Raw genomic sequence first — 21843 nt, 5'->3', positions numbered from 1 at the left:
GTATCAATCAAAATCTTAAGCTTTGAATAAAAAAAAAAAAAATAAAAAATCTTTTACATTTAAAAATCAAGAAAAAATTTTTAGATAAAAACAATAATATGTAAAAATCGTCTTTTCCAAAAAAAAAAAAACAACGATGCCTCTTTTTAAAAATAATGCGATTGCATTTATAATGTCATTATCAAGCGAAGAACCATAATCTGTATAAGTATTCTTACAAATTTATTGAAATCAAAGTAGTTGAACGAATCGAAGGTACTGTATGTTGCACCTGCCATAATCGCAGGGCAGTTCTGCTTGTAAACGAATGTCTCTACTTAACACGTTATCGTGCCTAGTAATTGACTAAATTACCGATAAGGGGCTGCTAGGAAAATCACGTTCGCTCTCTTGGCCGTTAAGTAGCCTACTTATGTTAGACGCGTTAGAATGTTCAAATGTTAGAATATCTTTCATTTGGATACGATAATATCAAACATGAATATTTTCTTTTAAAAGGATATTTCTTTTATGACAAGTAAATGTAATTTTGTATTCAAAAAATGCTTTATAAACAAGGCAGAATAAAAAGAATTAATTATTCATAAAATTATATATATATATATATAAACATTAATGGATTATTAATCAATTACAGCATTAATTAATAATTATGATGGCATTAATTAATAATTAATTATAATATTAATTAATGTGTGAAAATATAATGTAACATGCATTAATTGATAATAAGCCATTTAAAACCATTTTCTGTGCAAATTCGATTTTAGCATTAAAAGGCTGAAACATTTAATGTCTATAGATATATCTGTTCATACATTTGTTCGATGAAAACCTGTCGCAATAATATTCGATATCAAACTGTGTGACACAAGATAGATAATATCATTACCGCGACTTTTTTTTCCTGAATGGATTGTATCCGCGCCTATATGTTGTATATAAATGCTATTCAGTATATCATTGCTATTAACATGCATAACAGTAATCAAAATGAGAATATTCTGTCATTTTTACATTCTACTAGTTGTTCTTTAACCATTAATAAGGAATACTCTACGAGTACAAATTTCGCCGAGTTAAGATGTTCACAAAAATATTTTCAGATATTTTTAATGTTTTTTTTTTAAACATTTCTTTTTTGTTATATAAATTATGAATAATAATTTTCGCGAACGCTAAAAAATTTATTAAACGATTAAGAATGATTTATAACATAATTAGCAAAATTATGCAGATTTGTTTTTTTCCCCGCAACATAAACATATCACGATATCCATGTTTGTTTTAAAGAATTTATTTATGTATGTTGTCGAAATACGAGATGCTTTAGCTTGCGAATATGTCTTAAAGATGCTTAAAAATAAACTGGTACGACTGGACCTAAAATGTCCGTGTCACGGATTTCTTTAATGAGATCTGAGAATGGATCAAAATGCATTATATGCAGTCATCGGCCCCGCTAAAATCTTTCCTATGTTCGCTTATTATTCATGTTAGCACACGCTTCGTCGGGGATTTACAATGTTTGCGCGTCGTAACGTAGGTCGAGCTTTGTTACACGGCGTCGTGCTCCATTCGCGATGGGCACTAATGGTCTGCTACTCCACGAAGAAAAATTTGCAAGGATTTCTCATGAGACGTTAATGCAAATTTTCGGCGATAAAACCCGGCCATTGTTATGTCTTTTCACTCGCAAAAAAGATATAAAATGTCTAATTTTAACGGTGCATTATTAACATAGGCAATCAAATCCGATATCAAGCTTGTTAGTGCAAAGAAAAAAGCGAAAATCGCGGAGCAAATAAATGTAACTATCCTTGTTAATTTGTTCAAAACTCATTGTACTCGATGGATGTAAGATGTGCGCAGACAAATCACCCATCCATTACTGGGAAATATGATAAAAGCCAACGAGTCTCTTTCATGAAAGGATTCCAGCAAGGCGTATGATCATATCGGCGCACATGATTGACAATCATCAATTTATCATTGATAGAAAAAGCCTTAAATCGATTTGTAACGACGATCAAATATAAAATATAGGGATTTGTTTGAATAGGGAGAAAAGAAAAGAAAGAAGAAGAGAAGAAAGTAAGGGGAAAAGATCAATGAGAGGAGAGAAAAAGAGCGTGAAATCGAGTAACGTTGCCTAATCATGTGGAGCTCATTCAAAAAGTATTTTAATTGTGCGTTTTTCTTATCTAAAATGTGCGTTTTTCTTATCTAAAATATGCTTCGTTATCGCAGACATGTTGTCTGATTTTCTCGCTGACAACTTGCCGCCTCCCGATAATCGTCAAAGTGGCGGAATTCTGAATGATCGAGTGTTTATTCGATAAAAAGCAAACGATCTCTCGGTCTTCCTACACTGATCAGTTTCAATCTGGAGAACAGAACGCGATTTGTTGCGACAGTGTGTCGCCTGAAATCGAAACCTATTCGCGCAGATCTCTGATAAGTCGAAGTGTCCCACTTAACGATTCGAAAGTCCAGTTGATATTTTTTAATTCGTACATTTAGGTGAATACGCAAAGTGTTTAGATTAATATCTCGATGTATATATCTCTCGTGATTTAAAATGGAAGTTGAGGATCACTGGAAAACTTTGCTGCGCGAAAAATATTAGCGGTAGCAGTATTTATTATTATTTAAATTGAATATTATTTAATTAGTGTATATTTTTAATTCGTGTTAAAATAATTACTAAATTTTTACGAAGACGATTAATTACACGAAAGTCATTAATAAAAAAATATATAGCAATAAAATGTTGATATCACGTTATAATAAAATATATAATTACATATGCAGAATAGAATTTAGGAATAGGAGATTGAGAAATAAAGATCAATGAAAAGAATAAAGTACCGAATTGAACGCATACACAAGCCGCAAATGGCGTGTATGCAGTACCGTGAAATCACGCGTGAATTCCCCTACCTAGCATGAATAACCGTTGGCTTGAAAGGGTATAGCTTTTCGTTAGCTGACTGCAAATCGTGTCAAGGTCCTGTCGGTTACGCTCATCTGCAAGGGTTACTGGCTTCGACGTGACAAAGGGTTGGTTGAGTACCGCTGTTTGAGACCGTTATTCAGCAGTGCAAATAAATTAAAAGTGATACTTTCAGAGAAACGATGAAAGAGCTCGATTTTCCTCCTTCAAACATTTCATGCAAATTGAAATATAATCTCATTCAAAAGATATCGATATAATTACAATGCAAATTACTATCGGAAGAACGGCTATTTTTGTACCTACAACAGGGAAGAAGGGACTGCAAAGAGGAGAGTCGATCTTCTCCCTTAAACTATTCCAGTAGCGCATACACTGCGCTCGCAACGGATACCGTTATACAAGCGTTGTCATACCTGTCCGAGGTACGACTTGTCTCTTACCGTATTTGAACATAACTGCGCTTTAAAATCGACACGATTTTTTGGGCCCACTCGTCTCGCTTTACTGTCTGATGATGAAAAATTCCACGAAAAATTTGTGTCTAACAATGGACTTTTTTTTTTTTGGACAAAACCTATTTCATTGGACAAGCTATTTTTTCAGACTGCGTCGCGTTTATGCATCTAACTTTTTATTTTGAAATCACACAAGCACATTTTTCGATACGCAAAATCCTTTTTTTTTTATGTACATTAATATTATCACAAGAGAATTCAAGAGAAATTCAATCGATGAACGATCTCAAGCAAACTCGCATATCGATATGTTTATATATAATCTAAATGAAATCTTAAAACCAAATTGTGATTATTGCGACAGAGTTTACGTGAGGAACACGTGCGTAACGTCGCAAACGATAAGCTGCGAGCCGTAAAGAACAGAGGGAGAAGCTTATCTTCTTTAAAGAAAATTAAAACGTATCATAATGTAAACGTATAATAATTTAATGAATGCGCAAGTAATAAGCACATTACAATCAATATTCAATATCATATAAGTCGCGTTATATATATATATATATATATATATATATATATATATATATATATATATATATGCACACTTGCCTTTGTGTCAATTATTAAAATCGCTTATTCAATTACTGAATCGCGTATGCTACAATTTTCTCACACAAGCCTCTACCGTTTTCACAGCTCGCACATCTCGTCGTTTATCCGTCGCTAAAGGGTTTACGGTACGTAAATTTACACAGGCAAATCCGCCGCGTATCGTGACACGATCCTGCGTATATAAACAACTTACATTTGGTTCCGCGTTAGACGACGTGAATTGACGAGATCGTGAAGGAACCGCGTGATCCGAAGCGGACGTCATCCCAGTATTCGTGTACGAGTACCTTTGTCAGCTCGGAGCCAGGATCATTCACCCACCGTCGTTGTCGCGTGCGCACTTGCGCGACCACTACTACTACTACTACCACCGATAACAACAATAACAACAACAATAACACCGCACGCAGCACCAGCACGCAGGCTTCACCGCGCCAAATACACAAGGGGAATAAATTTTCTTTTTTTTTCTTTGTCGCGGATTTTCGTCGCAAGTGGATACACGCGCGTGTACGATCCTCGAGGATCGCGTACGAGAGGAAGATGATTCAAGTGTCGGTGTAGTGTGGCGGGAATGCTGAGATCGTCCTTTCATCTGATCCCCTCGGAATCATCTTAACTCGATCGATTCGCAAACGACTCGATCGAGAGAGATATATATGCGAGGCACGCGCCTCCTCTCGCGAGTAATCCGTTGTCGGAAAGATTGCACGCTAATAGCCCTGTTCGTTTTATCTCTCCGTCTTTTTCATATTATTAAAAAAAAAGAAAAAAAAAAAAAACACTCACGTGCTAAGAGTGAGACGCATCCAGGCGCGATTGCGTCAGCAGCGTCGACGCATTGCGTCGGGCTGGCCTCCGGAAGCTGCTTTTAAAATCCTCGCATCTAACGACGCCGCTGTCCCTCTTTGTCACTTTGTCTCCTCGTGGCTCGAATCACACACTGCGATCCCTCCGATCGACAACACTTGATTGTTTACACACAGGAGTTGTTATACACACTACGTCGATTTGGCTTGATATCAGGAGTAATGAATCAATTCCGAGCGGCTCTCCAAAGCTAGGCGTTCACCGTCGCGTCACTTATTGCGTCTGCGGCACTGCTTATATTACACACAGGCACCGGATGCTATTAGCCAGCGAATCGCATGAATGATAGTTACACGTATGCGCGCGACACGTCTTGCGAGACACAATCCTATATATCCAAGCGAATCCGGTTGAATGCGCGATTCGCGCGAAATCTCTCATTCATTATCACCGCGATTCCACCCCGGTGACTGAACGGTGATTGGGAATGAGTGACGGCAACGTGCGAGAGCGTGTTCTCGAGATTAGCGATAGTCGACGACAACGTGGCCAGTACGTCAAAATCGCTTCGCGGCCTTGGAAGTGCGCCAGCGTTTTATCGTCACGAGGAATAGTCGGCTTCGTAAGCAGCGTGCACGTTGACGGAGGTGGCGCGTTTACGCGTGCAAAGCGTAGCTCGCGATATTCTGGAAAACGCGTGGGAAGGAGGCGCTCTTCTCAGCGCGATGCGCGATCAACCCTCCGATGAAGCGATCGCGCCCTTCTTCGCGCGAGGGAGAAAGGGACGACAGGAGAGACTGGCGAGAGATCGCGAAATACAGCCGGCGATAAAGATGCATCCAGATTGCTCCGATAACGATGGCACACAACAACGTAGCGACGACGACAATGCGACGGACGCGACCGTAACACGCGTAGCACGACGAAATAATACAACAACAATGCCGCTGTGGCTGCTCGTCGTGTATCTCGACGGCTCGAAGACGCGCAAGTCAGCCCCACTAGTGTCGGCTCGTCAGCTTACCTGGCCGCTGCCTTGCCGCCGCCGCCGCTCGCCTAGAGTGTACCCCCACCCCTCTCGCGCCACCCCTCCACTCGTATGGTACACGAGGCTGCCCCTCCATCTCGACGTGCTCTTTTCCCTACCCCTCTTCTTTTGTCTCTCTCTCTCTCTCACGCCGTGCACTCCTCGTGACGAGAATACCCCCCTCCCCTGCCTGTGCCCGCACAACCCTACTTTTCTACCTTTACGCACTTTTCTACCTCACCTTACGCGTCCCCCGTACTCTCTTTTATACAGTGAAATGATATGGAAAGACGTTATATTGTTAGCCAAGCCGGTGAAAAGATTGCGGCGATTTCGTAGCAACACGTGGCAGCGATCTTTGCGCGTTTTGCCGGTTGCAGAAATAGCATTGTGAATAGAGAGATAATTATTTATGACATTTTAGCCCGTATATATTCGAATAATTATTTGAATATATTTCCAGATATTTTATTCATCTCTGACACGAGAAAAAAATTTCAAAGATATATTTTGCAGTAATGAAGATGGTACATTTAATATATGTTGTTACTTGAAAAATTCTTTCATTCTCAGACATACAAATTCCGATAAAATTGTATTCTCCTTGATTTCCTATTCACCATCGTCATTTGACCATCTATTCATTCGACCATTCAATAGCTCCAATTCGATGTTCTAATTTGCAAATTATTCTTTTAAACTGTTATCAGAATATATTTCTGGCAGGTTATTATCTTCTTGATACTCTTGATAACATAGTACCGAAAGACGTAGTTATTGCATCCTCTGTGCGTATATAAACGCGAACGTTGCTGGTACCACACATTTTTATTCTCGAAATATTTCTCGCGAATGGTTCCAAGTTTCTCAAGATACTCCTCGTTATCTCTCGCGGAATATTCTTCCTGTCGTATGTTCGGTTTCTCCGCAACTGCCATCGGCGTCGTCCGAACACCGTTTCGCACACTCGCATTTTTAAACCATCACGCAATACACTCGACGCACAATAAACTTAAAGGTCACTTTATAACAGACAGACAATCCGCGGATGGAAAGTGCGGGCGCGCGCTCGCGCGATAGCGTCGACGCGATTTATTTATCTCTTTTTATTACTTTCATTTCGCCGCCGGGATGTGTGACGTCCAGGCGGTATATAAATTACGGTACAAGGCGTGTATCGGTGCTGCGTGTGGTATTCCGTCGCACTGACTCGTAGTACATGTCCGTTGACGCGGTGACACGAGCGATTCGATTGCGTAATCCACGCGAGAGAGCCGAGAATCCGAGAGTTTTGTTTTTCTAAGCGAGTTCGACCGCACGATTATTTTAATATATTTTGATGAATGTCGAATGTCGCACCATTCACGAGGCACTCAAGGATTTTTTCGCGGAATTCACGCACGCATTTCGCGTCGTTCGCGTCCGCAATAAGATGAACGAAGATACCAGCGGCGCGCGGAGAATGGGGGAGAAAGAGGGGAAAAGAAGAAAAAAAATTCGCGATGCACGGCTCATCTCTGCGGCGCGAGAGAGAATGAGACACTGATGACGGAGCGTGGCAGTGTCGCGAGCGCCCGGTGGCCCGACACAACGAGAGAGATAATTAATTATCAATCGAGCCGCGCGCCGATTATTCCTGACGCGCGTGCGATCGCCTCCATTGTCATCGCATTGGCTCGCTCGTTTTGCCTTGATAGCGGCAAAGAATCAACTGCCAACTAAGTACGCGCCTTCCTGCGCTCTGCTTACGATGCACAATTAAATGCATGTTCAACAAGGTTTCAACATCCGAGATGATGCCCGCCGGCGTGTAATAGCCAATGATAATGTTCGCATTGTAGAACGTTTTGTATAACATGTACCTTTTTTAATAGTGTCATGGTAAAAATATTAAAGTGTCGGCGTAGGGATGCAAGCGATAAAGTCGTGTTTTCCTATTAATTTCAATAGCCTTTCAAGGAAGATCATATTTAATTTCAAGCTTATTTTTATTAAAATATTTAATATTAAAACTTAGAAATTGATGAAAAAATATTAATATATTTTTCTGAATTCAAACATTTTAGAAATATATTGATTGAGAGAGAGAGAGAGAGAGAGAGAGAGAGAGATAAGTGATACATCATATGACTAACGTCATTTTAAAAGGCGACAATTAATTTTAAAGTTGTTACTTTAATTCCTTTCGCTCGCGCTAGACGATTAACCGATAAGTGAGCATTAGGGTCTCGTCATTTTACGAGATTCAGTCCGCCGTCCTTTTTCGGCTATTCCTAAAGTTCCGACTACATGTCGCCAAATTTTACTCCAAGTGGCCTAATTCATTGAACGTCGACGAGGCGTCGCGTGGGAGAATAGGCGTCCTTTTAGGACTGTATCTTGTGAACAGTGGCCCTTCGATTTACATGAAAAATAAAATTTTATTTTGCACTCATAACTTATAATCTTGCATAACAAGACCTTTAATATTTTGCGTAAATCTCTTTCCATGATTTTTTTACTTAAAACAATAAAATACGATTTTGTATTTTGTCGTTCCATTATTCATATTTTATAACAAAGATAAATAAATAAAAATTTTTTTTTTATAATTATATTAAAGTATATATAATCTGATGTAAAAAATTGAAATATAGTGTGTTTTCTTTCAAACTAAAATCAAATTTATTCTGAGGAAGAATTATTAATTTATTCCGATAATAACAAGAATTCTAATTAGTGATAACACTGATGTATACGGTCCTGATTGTCGGTAGATTTGATCTGTACAAAGCGCTTCTACCTCTGAATTAATCTGTACCATCTGTGTAGGGTTACCTACCCTTATACGTTGCATCCTTTAGAGAAGTTATTCTAAAGGAATTCGCTTCACATATATATTAACAGAAAGAGAAACGAGTGACGATCTATTGACGATATATTGAGAAAGAAAAAGAAGGAGAAGATAGAGGCGAGGGTGAATCAGGATGTTCGCTTAATTATCAAAGGCGACAAATGTCGGTTGCCGGTGGTACGGACAAAATTCACTAGAAACCTGGTTCAAGATACCTGAGGCCGTCGCTGACGTAAATCATAGAACAATAGGATACGACCTTTGTTCGTTGGTCGGGGCGGAAATCTCCCTGAGAGGCCGAGAAGGTGCCTTCACTTTTACGGTCCACGTTTTTGAGAGAAGATTACGTCGCGTCAGTCAATGTAAGATCCTCGATTTCAACGTAAAAGCTACGTATTATACGAGCCAAGACTTATCACGATGTGCGCTTCAATATCTGCTTGACCTTCGCTTGACAACGAATCGATCGAATCACGAAGCGAGAGAAATACAATAGTCGCGTGTCAATCTTTGATAAACTGATCGGGTTAAAGCTTGAAGCCCTCGCGGAGCAAGATTGTTGATTAGGCACGACGCGTCGAAAGAATCTTTCTTCTTATTTAAAACGAAACTCACGCAAATGTAAACTAGATTGATAATCGTCACTTACGGTCTGCTCGAATGACGAATCGTCCGCAGGAGCTGCCCACATCCTCGAACTCTTCCACGCTGAGTAACCGATGACACGGTCACGGATTGAAATATCCCCCTCCCCCCTTCCCTTCCGCCACTTTTCTTCTATTTTTAGCCGGCTCCGAAACGAATGAGTCCGCATACACGAAGTCTTTATTAGACCTGACTGCGATGAACGGCGTGTGCTTTAAAAAAGATCAAACGTCCCGAATTCCACGAGATCGTTTGCAGGTAGTCGACGATTAATCGTTGCTAATTAACGTTATAATCTCATGGAATTCGTATCACGATAATATCGCGAGTAATGCTTTCCTATGCGTATAAAAAAATAATGTGTCTCGCGTACCGCTTTATCGACCATGTCGGAGCAATGTTTTTTTTTTACTATATATATATATATATATGATAATCAGTCGGACTGTGATTGCGACTTGCTCGCTGTGTATTTTTGGAAGATCTGCACTGGAAAAAAGATTCAATTGGGTCCAGAGTTCAACATTATGACTAACTATTGGCATTCAAAAATATTTGATATAATTAATAAGACACATTATTGTCACACAAAATTTATATACATACATAATACAAATTAAAAAAAGAAAAAAAAATATATATATATTTGCTTATGTTGAATATTGATTATAATAGAATATCTTCTTATTGTTAAAGTATCCATTTCACACACACATTTTCTTTTATCTATAAATTTTTTGACTAGTGTCACTCACTTCTCTTATCTCACAATCTAATAATTTATGTAAAAAATGGAAATACTTCACTACAGATACAAATGATTGATGAAACGGCCAATGTAATAATGTCTACATCCATAAACATCACCGATGTTCTAAAATGTGCGTTGTATTTATTACATCGGTGAATAATTGATACGATAAATCTTATGTAGACAGAAAACATTTTAAGCGGTTCGTTATGTCACAAACGTTGCGCTTTCCTCTACCTCTATTTGTCACAAACTTACCAGGCTGCAGATTGCAGTCTGTGCGTGGCAATTAGTCTCTCACTCGTGGCAATCTGCTACCTGCTTGCAACCTGCGACCAGTTTTAGAACGTAACAAATCGCGATTTATTTCGCTCGGCATCAACTGTGAACGAAATATCAAAGAAATATTCTCTTCTCTTTCTTTTTAGAGACAATGCATGATATTTTATCTCTTGTGTTTTATAACTGTAAATTTGTATAATCAGTAAAAAATTTATTTAATGAATGTAAATTGTTGGTTGAAAAAATTAAACCGTGTTAAAAAAAAATACGACCAAATGCATTTTTTATGATGGAATAGCAGACTAAACAATATGCTAATGTAAAATTATATATCCGGAATGATGTGTGAATATCTATCCGTCGACGGACATACTTCCAACCAAAACACCGTTTATCTTCCAAACTGTGCCTACACAGCGATCTATGAAATGTTATTATGAGTCATCGCTATCACAGATTGTAGACTGCGTGCCAATCATACGTTCTAACTTTAATACATTTATCTTCGCTTGATATTCGACAGACATCTCAGTTGTCAACAGATAGAACGTAAATAAATTAAAAATTCTCAATTGTTATTTTGTCACACGTATCTGAAACGCAATCTACATCTTTTGATAAATATTCGAGTCTCTTTTTGATGTAATATATACTTACAAATATATTTAGAAAATATTATATATTTATTTTAGAGATATTATTATATCTTATCGCGCAAATTGCTTAATAAAAAAAAATTATATAACACTGCTATCGATCATGGTGCAAAAACGCGAGACATAAAAGCATTGCAAACTCTCTTAACGTATAATAAGAAGAAAATGTTACAAGACTAAATGCATGCGTGCCATATTTCTACATCGATACGAACAAATGTCATACGTATCAAGTCATAGAAACACGTGCATGAAAAAGAGAATCCTACACACGCGACAATTATTATAATAGTTTCCATACATCGCGCGCGATAATGATTTCTGCGTACACGTTTATATAAGATTGGCGAGACCGGCGCTTTTCGCGGATTACGAAACCGTTCGTTTTCAATAAGGTAATAGATGCGAGAAACAATTTCTTTCCGACTCGCTGGCGGCGGCCGCAAAACGCGCGTGTTAAACACGAAGGGAGAGAAACTGGTTCAAAGAGGCCGGAGGAGCGGAGAAGCGGAGAGACCACGTGGAGTGTCTTGTGTAGTAAGGCGCGCGCGCGTCATACGGGTCCCCATCGGGACCCGTGTAGCTTACATGACGGCTCGTATCAAGTCCCGCGGCGCGGCCTGCGCAGACCGCATTTAATCAGTTTGCGGTCGCGGCCCGCTCTCTTATGCCCTTTTAATACGTTTTCTCCTCTCTTCCGTCTCCGTTCCCTTTGCTCTCGCGTGCGACACCGCGACGTAACTCAACTCCCGCGTTCGCTGCGCAATACCGACGGGAACGATCCACTCCTTTCTCCAGATGGACGCGACGAGGTGTTACTAGCTGGTGAGATCGTCTCTCTGATCCTTTTGTATATCCTCGTAGAAAGTAAAGCTGACAAGGCGATAGAATGATTCGATTAAAAGTTCTTTGAAAATCAAGGACGGACGGTATCCTCGCGCGAGAAGCATATGAGTGGAAGAAAAAAAGAAAAAATCAATAAAAAATATTATTTTCTTGCCATATATAAATTTAGTGGTATGTTCGTTATTTCCGTTCCATTTGATCGTAATAAATTAATAAAAACATTAACAATGACGAAAAAAATTATTAAATCTTGTATGAATATAATATTGGATCGCAAACAAATGTAAATTATGGCAGGATCGCACAGGGGATGAGAACCAAGTTTGATTTTCTTGGATTTTATTTGCCTGTTAAGAGTTTCGTTTCCTTCCCTGCCGAAAAGAATTCGGGAGTACAAGAGCGGAGGTTTTTAGAAGGTTTTACGCTTGTTTCAGTGGGTCGACTGGCAATTTAGTGGAATTAAATAATAGCGCCCGTCCCATTAACGTAACGACGCACGGTCGACGGTGTCTCGCGGGATTCGTGAGAGAGGACCTGGAAGTGGATGGAGGCATGCCAGGTAAGCTCAACGTTTTATTTCATCGTAACGTGCCAGAAAGTTTACACATACCTACGTCTCACAAGTCAGGACCCTCCCGAGGATACACCCCCCCTGGTCCTGTGTGGTCTATCGCGGTTCCTCAAATTATTACCAACAATCTCCCTGAGATTCCTTCGTCAATCTTAAAATTTGTCAAGGATTCCCGCTGCTGCCAACGCCATATGCGTATTCGCGTTGACTTAAACATCGCTTGAGAATTAATAAGCGGCGCTGAGGATGAAAATTCTCTCGTGCCGACTCTCAATCGACATAAAATTAACCAGACAGAAGCAAAATATATTTTCATAAATTATACAAAGTTTATAAATCTTAATGACCAGTGCATTAATTCCAATTTCGTGATCAAGACATCTTCATTAATTTACTTGCGAGTTTTCATATTGTTTTATTACTACATATAACTATTTTTTTAAGTAATTAATTTTCTAATTTAATAAAGCATTATATATTGAATAACATAAATAACAAAAGCTTAAATTGAAAACAAAATGTCTTCCTCTTTTAAACTTTAGAATATAACGTAGAGAAAATTTAATCAATACTCATACTATCTTATATGAACGATAAGAAATATTTCTTATTAATTATATAACGCGGATGAACGTTATTCCTTTATATCTTACGACATGTCTCATGATTGAATCTTCCAGCGTGCAATAAATCTTCGCTCTTTTAGTCTCTATGAACGACCCTATTCTTCCGAGAAACGGACAAAGCTAGTGAAAGAGCGCGCTCTCGGCCGGCTGGATGGAGCCGCACGAGAGAAGCGAATGAAGACGTAGCTATAAACATAAAAGAACGTGAAGCGGGTAAAACGGCGCGGTTTTCAGTGCTTAATAATTCTTTTTATGTACTGCCCCGGGGCCAGAAACTCGAGCTCCTCTAACAGCGTAGCCGGTCGATGTATCTCGTAGCTCTCGCGGCTACTTCGCGCGTTACGATGTTCTTGCGGCGAATTTACGCGGCGCGATCGGGATTGATAACGCCGCCTTCTCTACGGTAATATGAGAAAGGCACGTTTTACCGAATATTCGACGCGTTTTTAGGCATGACGATCGTAACGCCACGCCGCGCGCGGACCCACCGCAGCTTTGTGACACCACAACTTTCCGCTGCAATAACATTCACGCCTCTACAACAACAGCGCGTCTCATGAGAGAGACGAGAGATCCACTCTGCAACAATAATACTGCATGTGTGGCCCCGAACAGTGGTGCTCAGGCTTTTCGCATTCTTAAGCGTTACTTATACATGCAAAGTAAAAATTTGTAACCGAGAGAAACGAGCGACGATTTTTATATTTCAATACAATGGTATATACAATGCTATATACAAACATCATATATTCGATGACAAGTACGTAGCGAAATATTATTGTTGATTTAAATCATTTCTGTGTCTCTCTCGTTTTCACTATGGATCAATCTTTCTCTAAAGATTGCCTTCTCTATGAATATGCGCAAAGATGAGGAATTCCGCGAAAAGTAGAAAATAAGCGCGAATGGCGTAAAATGTCACGGGATCGTCGCCAAGAAAACCAAGTTCTAACTTACGAAGGTAATATCCGCAAACGGATAATAGACGCGTTAGAACGGCGTCTTGACAAGTGGCGGATTGTCCTCTTCTTGTTTAAATGATCGCAAACATGCGAATGGATTTTCTGTTCGCAGAAAGCACGGCGAACTCTACGAGATTTCCATTTACGTCCACCTTAAACTCTTTCGTCAATCACCAAAGCGTAAACTATAAACCCGAAATATCCACGAGATTTAGAACTGTCTTCACTCGAATAATTACACAATCCTGATGAAAGTATCATTTTGCAATCTTTAATTCAGACTGCCTGCCTGACATTTAAAATTAAAGCATTAAATTAGAAAAAATACGCAAATTACGCGTGTGATTATTTTTTTTACATATTAATCTTTAAAAAATTGAAGTGTTGCTTAAGAATTTCGATATAATATGAATACATTATTTCAGATTAAATTCGCATAAAATCGTGTCCAATCCAAATCGCATCCAAATAACATACGATCCTTTATTATATAGTACGTCAGCTGCCAAACAATTATTAATTACACAAGAGAGACCGTAGTGACTTCTAAATCATATTTATAAGGAGTCTATATTGTACGTAGAAAAGGACACATGGTATATTTGAACGTGCATAGATATGCACGTGTAATCTGATATTTATAATAAAAACTTCGTCGTTGATTGAAGAATATAAATAATTCGAGACATCTGCACGCCACGATAAGATTGTGCTTTACTCCGTGTCCGCTAACCTCTGTTTCGTTATCATATGCACTTTATATAATGACTTTGAATACCCCCATGTTAGTATCGCGATTGGCGGAACACTCGTGCAATGTGTATCGAGCTAGTGCATTCGCTACGCATATATGGTACATGACATTCGCAATACATGCATTAGCAATTGCTTTCCTTTCTCTCTTTTGCCGTATGTACTTTTGAGTATGGGAAAAGCTCTAGAAATTGAATCGTATCGAAAATCGTATCGAGAAACTGGATGGAGATGTTTATTTGATGAATAAAATAAAAATAAATATCGTGCATGATGCAAGAAACTGCAATCATTCTATATCGCACGATGAAATTCATCTTTCAACGATGAGAAGAATTGAAGATAGAAATAACATTAGTGACGTATGCTCGCATTATATTCATTATCAATATTTAACAAAGATATTAATTCTTTTATCGTATCAAGAATAGAAATATAATATTTTTACGCGTATTAATAATATGTGTATAAAATATACATATATATATATATATATATATATATATATATATATATATATCGCAAAATATATCTAAATCTATTAACAAATGTTGCTACAGATTATCACATGAAAAAATATAATAAAAAATATCATAATGACAGTAGATATGTGTTTCTTTCTCTCTTTTTCTTCTCTTCATTCATTATTACATATATTTTATGCCTTTTTATTGTTAATTAATTGCGGAACGCAATGTTTGTGGTTGTGTTGCGTGTAATCATTAATTAAAATAATACAATGACAATCATTTGTCAACACGTATTGTCTCTATCAAAAAAGTACGTGCTTGACCGATGGCACTCTTGCGAGCAAGCGCCGTTTTGTCGCGGATTTGATTCATCACATTCGTCCACGTGGTCAGTCGCGCGAAGGTTAAAAAGTCCACGTGTCGAAGTGCGGTATCCCACGTGTCGACAAAGCGACTAAAGCTCCGCGCGAAGATGCGTGCGTGGTTAACGGAAAGACTTTAATATATACACACATACTCACACACACCATTCCGTTTTACGCAAGCGCCAGATATCTCTTTGGCATGAGACCGACTTATCTAGTGTTGGCAGTGTGTGTGTAAATGAGAGAAAGACAGAAAAAGATTAAGATTCTTTTAATTGATGAGCATTCCAATCTTATTAACTGGATTAAGTAAATTAATGATGACATTGCGAAATCAAAGAAATAATCGTTAAAAATTTCCAATAAAATTATAATAATTTTTTAAGTTTTTCAAATAAAACAAAAATTTTGCTAATTAATTGATTAATACAATATATTTTAGATGTTTAGAAATATGATTTTTTATTATATAGAGAGAAGAAAAAGAAACAGAAAAGCTATTAATTTAATTAATAAATAAGATCGCATTGTATATATAAACATTAAAATAGATATTTGATCAATAATCGAAATAATCTCTTGTATTGATAAAAAACTGACAGGATAGTATTGCCATTCTTTCACAAAAATCATACTTCTTCAGAATTCTGCACATTTAGAGAATTATTCAAGTTCGAGATGAACTTATAACATAAAAAAATGATCTCATCGATTATTTCAAGTATCAATAATTATCTTATAATATTTCATAAATTCTTTATATATACGTTTAAAAATTCTTTGTTACTGCTCTATGTATAATAATAGATCGGTTGATAGAAATAAATCAAGATCTCCACGATGACACCACGTAAGATATAACGCAATAAATAGCTCTAAGCTATTAAATGTTAATCAAATCTTCTATCAACCGTGAAGGATTTCTGCGTATTATAATGGAAGTACTAATTTCCTGCTATCATACAATAGTTATTAATTTATATTCGCTGGATTTACTATTGCAGATATGTTGTACATACACATATACATACACATACATACATAATAAATCACGCACGGTAAAGCAACATTTATGTGATCATTACCCTTGACACATTTTTAATTCACGATTATCTTATTTTTGATTTGGATAGAAAATATTTCAAAGATAAATATTCGATTCTCTGATAAAGCCATTCCCGCATATGTTAAAACGATTCTTTATTACGTAAATTTCTGGGATTGACTGACTTAATTCCACGAAATCGATACTAATCGATCTTATCAAAATCATTGATAATCTCATAGATAATGTTTTTAAAATAACACAATGTATATATTCGTGCATATTGTATTTTTGGCAAGATATGATGTGTGATCATTATATTCCATTTCGAATGGCAATAAATTTTTCTCGTTATTCGTTGATAAACTTTTCGAAATCCATTCAACGAATAAATAATATTCACCAGAACGATTCTCGTAATATCAAGCGCCACCCAACCGTTTCATATCGATAAACCAACACTCAGCCAATATCGGCCACGGCTAAGATTAAAGCTGTTATCGCTGATGTTATTCTGAATTAATCCTCGATATAAAGTAGTGTCAACCGCGGCGGTATAACAGAGGTTTTGTGCAACAAATCAATAAGTACACGATTGTTCACATACGCCGATATTACGTTTTCTAACGCCCCAATTTTCCTGACCTCCGTCATATTGAAAAGAGCCGGTATCAGAAATACAATCGCCACTCATATTCGATAGCTGTTCCAAGATATTAAAAGTACAGAGAACTGACGCGAATAGAAGCTTTCTACATAGCATATGTCTTATATAAAATCTATTTTGCTCTTATATATATATATATATAGAAAGCTTTTCTTAAATATCTGTTTCTTTAAAATATACTTTCTCTCTCTTTCTCCCTTTTTAATTCTTTTAGAAACGTATGCTCTATGACTAGAAAAATAAAACACGTATATAACGCGAATATCACATATGTTTTAATAATGTAAGTTGATAATTTGTCTCGAATTAGAAATAAAAATAAACGGGAAAAAAATGTGCCATCAAAATCCGAATTATGAGTTATAAATATTTAAGAAGCTCGAGTTTCTTGCCAAATTGTCCGTGATTAACGAAGGAATGTATCGTTCGCAAAGTTGGCCAGATTGGCGGCAAAAATTGGCGGTCAGTTAAAGAGTATCGGGTGGATCTGATCTTGTCACCAAATATGTAGACATCAAATATATAGATGGTTAGGGGTTCAGCAAACTGAGATCGATCCGTCTTGCGAACATTATCGCTGCCAAACGCGACAGTGACAAATCTTAGGACATCCCCGGTTGGTTCTCTCACGCATATTCACGCACACGCAATGCGACGATGTCCAGCAAGCGTTTGCTGGACAACGTGTTGCGATCTACGTGTTTGGTAAAGGCGGATTTTTATTTTTTGCACCCTTTGTCAACTACAAGCTTCCTCGTGTTTCATCGCTGTTTTAATTCAACTTGACACATGTTCCGCACGAGTATCTACATACGCATATAAATATAAATAAACTAAATAATTCTCTCTTTTGCGATATATTATTATATATAACCGTGTGTAAAAAGATATACGACATAGTGATTATAATATTTTTTATTTCTAATTATTTAAATTATTAGAATTCAATAATTTATATTACGCAAAAAACACAGTAGCAAAATTAATCAACTAAAACAAATAGAGGTTTTGATGCGACTAAAACAAGGTATCTTGGAGACAACGATAATCTACAAAGCGCAACGATTCGCCACAGCCGCTTACTGATTATTGCGCCCGGTGCAACGCGAGCGACAGTGGAATGCGTCGGGCAAATACGAGCGTAGACAAACACAAGGAGGCTACAATACGAAGAGGCTGGGGAAAAGGAGTTCTCTCTTCACAGAGATACAGCTCGACGCGAGTCGACACGACCGGCCGCGGAACGTTCGGTTAAAAGTGTTTGCATAAGCACATTGTCCGACTTCTTCGGCGATATAGTCGCCATTCGTTGGTACCGGGAGCACTGGTGAATAATATTCCTCGCCATTTTCGCGGAATCAATCTTACTTATTGTCATGAATGTGAAATCAAATTGCGCGCATTATCGATGCGAGAGGTCACTAAATTAATCTATAATTGATACGCAAACATACATCGATGCATTATGCACACCACATAACACATTATCCTTTATCAATTTTTGAAATTTGTACAAAATGTTTCAAATCTTTTTTTATCTATTTCTTCTTTTCGTATTGTATTTCCTTTTATCCATATTTTTGATAATTGTATGTATATCGTAACATTGATAGTTTTTTAAATTACAATTGATCCCAAACCTAGATAATTTTACTAATTAAATTCTCGATATTTAAAAATATAAAAACTTTTTCTTTATTTATTTATTTATTTATTCGATAAAATAATTAGATAAAATATATATCTCATATTCTAGCTATTCGCATTTAGGCGATTGGACCTCTACGTCTCGTACGTAAACGCGCGTTCAGTTAAGCGAAACGTTTCTTAGGTGAAATCCCCATGCATTATTCATGAGTAATATGGGATTTCCGGAGCCGGCAAAATTTCTTGGAAAGCTTCGATAACGATACTGTACGAACGAATATATAGTGCAAAAAAAATGTCACAGCCGTAAATAAATTATGTCTGTGTCCTATATCAAAGGTATGCCTATATTTATTCTCCTGCGGCGACTCTATACTTTCACATGGCGTAATAACAGCGTGTAGACACCTGCATACGCGCATGCTGCTGTACAAGACTAGTCATTGGTCACCAAACTTCCGGTGACACCAATCGACATTCCATTCTTTCGCGTTTACGAGGAAAAAAATGTATTTGTATTTATTGACGACAGATAACTCGAACGACGTGCAATCGTCCAATAAGAGATTAATCCCGTAGCTATTCTCGATAAATAGCAGATAAATACGTCCCGCCTCCCCTTAAATGCTATATCGAGACGCATTTCTCACGTCGCAATGTTCGAGGTCTTTCTCGACGTCTTTCGTGAAAGAATTAGTCTTGGCGGAAATTTTTTGCTCTTGAAAAATAAAAGTTCTATTATTGCAATGAGAATTTTATATCAATAATCGGATAACGCTAGAGAAGGAAAGGCAAGATACCGAGCGTAAAAATATCCAGATGCAATATATCTATCGACGCAAATTTTTCGATAGCTCAATTAAACATTTTCTCTTTTGAATTCTTTCTTCAATTCTGCTTCTCTCATAGTATTCAAGGAAATCATTCAATTATATAAAATCAATCAAGATTTTATATAAATATAAATCTTTTTTTTCAACGATCAAGATAACAGAGTGAATGTACTAATTATTACGAGTTAAAATTAAAAATTAGTTTTAGCATGTATCATTTATGCATGCGAGTCTACCTTCCCCGGTGTCAATTTACAAGACGCTCGATTATGTTTTCATCGCTCATCTTTTATCACCGAGCGGCGGAGCCCGGTATCAAGTAAATTCAATATTTGTGCGGGAAAGATTTCACGACGTTTTGTAGGCTGGTTGGATGAGGATTATGCGAAATCCTCGCGTTCGTCGTTCACAAGTGGCGCCTTCGCATCTATTTGCACGACGGATTCGCCACCGCGAATGTAAGGAATGCAACACTACACGTCAACGCCGTATAAAGACGTTACTCGTATCATCTACATGTGACATATATGACGAATCATACTCGAACGATCGTTAATCACGATGAGATAACGTGACTTTTGGTATATATTGTTGTTTCCGAATACGAGGACTTATTATGCACGCGCAGAGAGTAACATCAGCATCGCGATCCCTATAAGATCGCCGGGTTAAAGTCCGCGAAATGCTTCGCGGCAATCATTCATTCATGCCATCGCAATTGGGATTAACATCCGAGCACACGACACGGATAAAGCAAGATATTAACGTCGATCGACGATAACGATCGTCATCGCTGCATCGACGACGATCCAGCTGAGCGCGGTAAAAAAAGAAAGAAGAAAAAAGGAGAACGGCCAAAAAACAGCAGGATGAAGGGAAAGAGATGGATCGATCCGATGTGTCTGACGGTCGCTCACTCGCAAAGGTGGCCGCATTCCCGACGCTTGGCGCCGCATACCCGTCGCACCGAGTCCGGTAAACATGGACGAGAGTCAATAAGTCATAAAATCCAACACCTAGGCATCAGCCATTCGCGTATCTGCGCTTCGCCACGAGGCTCGCGGATCGATTCCAGTTACTCGTGAGAGCATATCTATGTATCTACGGCGCGGGGGAACACAGTCGCTCCCTCTCCTTCTCTCCCTCTCCTTTTCTCGCGGAGGAGTATATTGACCAGTTACGTGATCAATTGACATCAGATTCCCGGAACACTTGAAAAGATTTTTTCTCTTTTTGCGAGGTTTGAAGGCGATGGCGTTATATTGCTGGATGGAGGAAACATGAATGACAATGAACATTCAACGACGCGGCTATACAATATCGTCGGACAGAATAACGACTGGGTATACTCGTGAATTGCTCTGCCATTATAACACGTTTCCCTGTTTTGCTCGATTTTATATACGACTGTCTAAAAAATTACAATGCTTGTTCTTTCTCGGTTTTTAAAACTCTGACATTTCATAACACAAGTGGAACTCAAGGCTATTACTATAAAGTTTATGCTTCTTCGACTGGCTAGAAGTTTTATATGTCGAAAGAGAAATAGTTATTTTTATAATACATTGGTAGATAAAATATGAAAAAATTATTTTTGCTGAAAAGTAGAAGCGCGATAAACGGTAGAGTCATGATGTTTAATCATTGAGAAAATAAGACATTCATACAATGGAGCCCACACGCAAAATGAACACACGAAATTGGCTCATATCTTGCCCAAGGAAATATTTAGCTTTCTTTTCATTCTGTATGTTATTTCAGTTAAGACCTCTTGAACGAAGATACTTGAAGGAAAAGGAGCAAACTCATTTCTCACGTGGTGCTCTGCCTGCCTTTCTTCAAAAAATTTCCAAATTCTTTCTCAAAGAATTATCGATATACCATGAGAGAAATAGACAATGTAATTATTTTCTTAAAAAAAAAAAAATATCATTAAATCCCTTTTTTATCAAAATTGAACGATCGTGTAGCAAAATATCCAGCATCGTCTAAAAATATCAGGAACTAAATTCATATGGATGAATT

At 37.7% G+C, this 21843-nt stretch overlaps 1 protein-coding gene across 7 annotated transcripts in view; it reads right to left on the bottom strand.

Moving 5' to 3' along the window:
* Positions 1 to 21843, bottom strand: part of LOC126850352 (fibroblast growth factor 18) — a 129829-nt gene that overhangs the window by 52116 nt on the left and 55870 nt on the right. Inside the window, exon 1 of one of the 7 annotated variants that reach the window (XM_050593245.1) lies at positions 4819 to 5874. The exons of 5 other annotated variants lie outside the window; for them this stretch is intronic. In XM_050593245.1, coding sequence (XP_050449202.1) covers positions 4819 to 4838 — 20 coding nt within the window. In that variant the 5' untranslated portion in view covers positions 4839 to 5874. Of the gene's footprint in view, positions 1 to 4222; positions 4777 to 4818; positions 5875 to 21843 lie in introns of those variants that run through there. One more of the 7 variants, XM_050593247.1, reaches the window with a different exon arrangement.

The sequence above is a fragment of the Cataglyphis hispanica genome, chromosome 6 (genome assembly GCF_021464435.1).
Source record: "Cataglyphis hispanica isolate Lineage 1 chromosome 6, ULB_Chis1_1.0, whole genome shotgun sequence".
NCBI classification, from domain to species: Eukaryota; Metazoa; Arthropoda; class Insecta; order Hymenoptera; family Formicidae; genus Cataglyphis; species Cataglyphis hispanica.
This window is presented reverse-complemented; position numbering and strand designations above follow the sequence as displayed.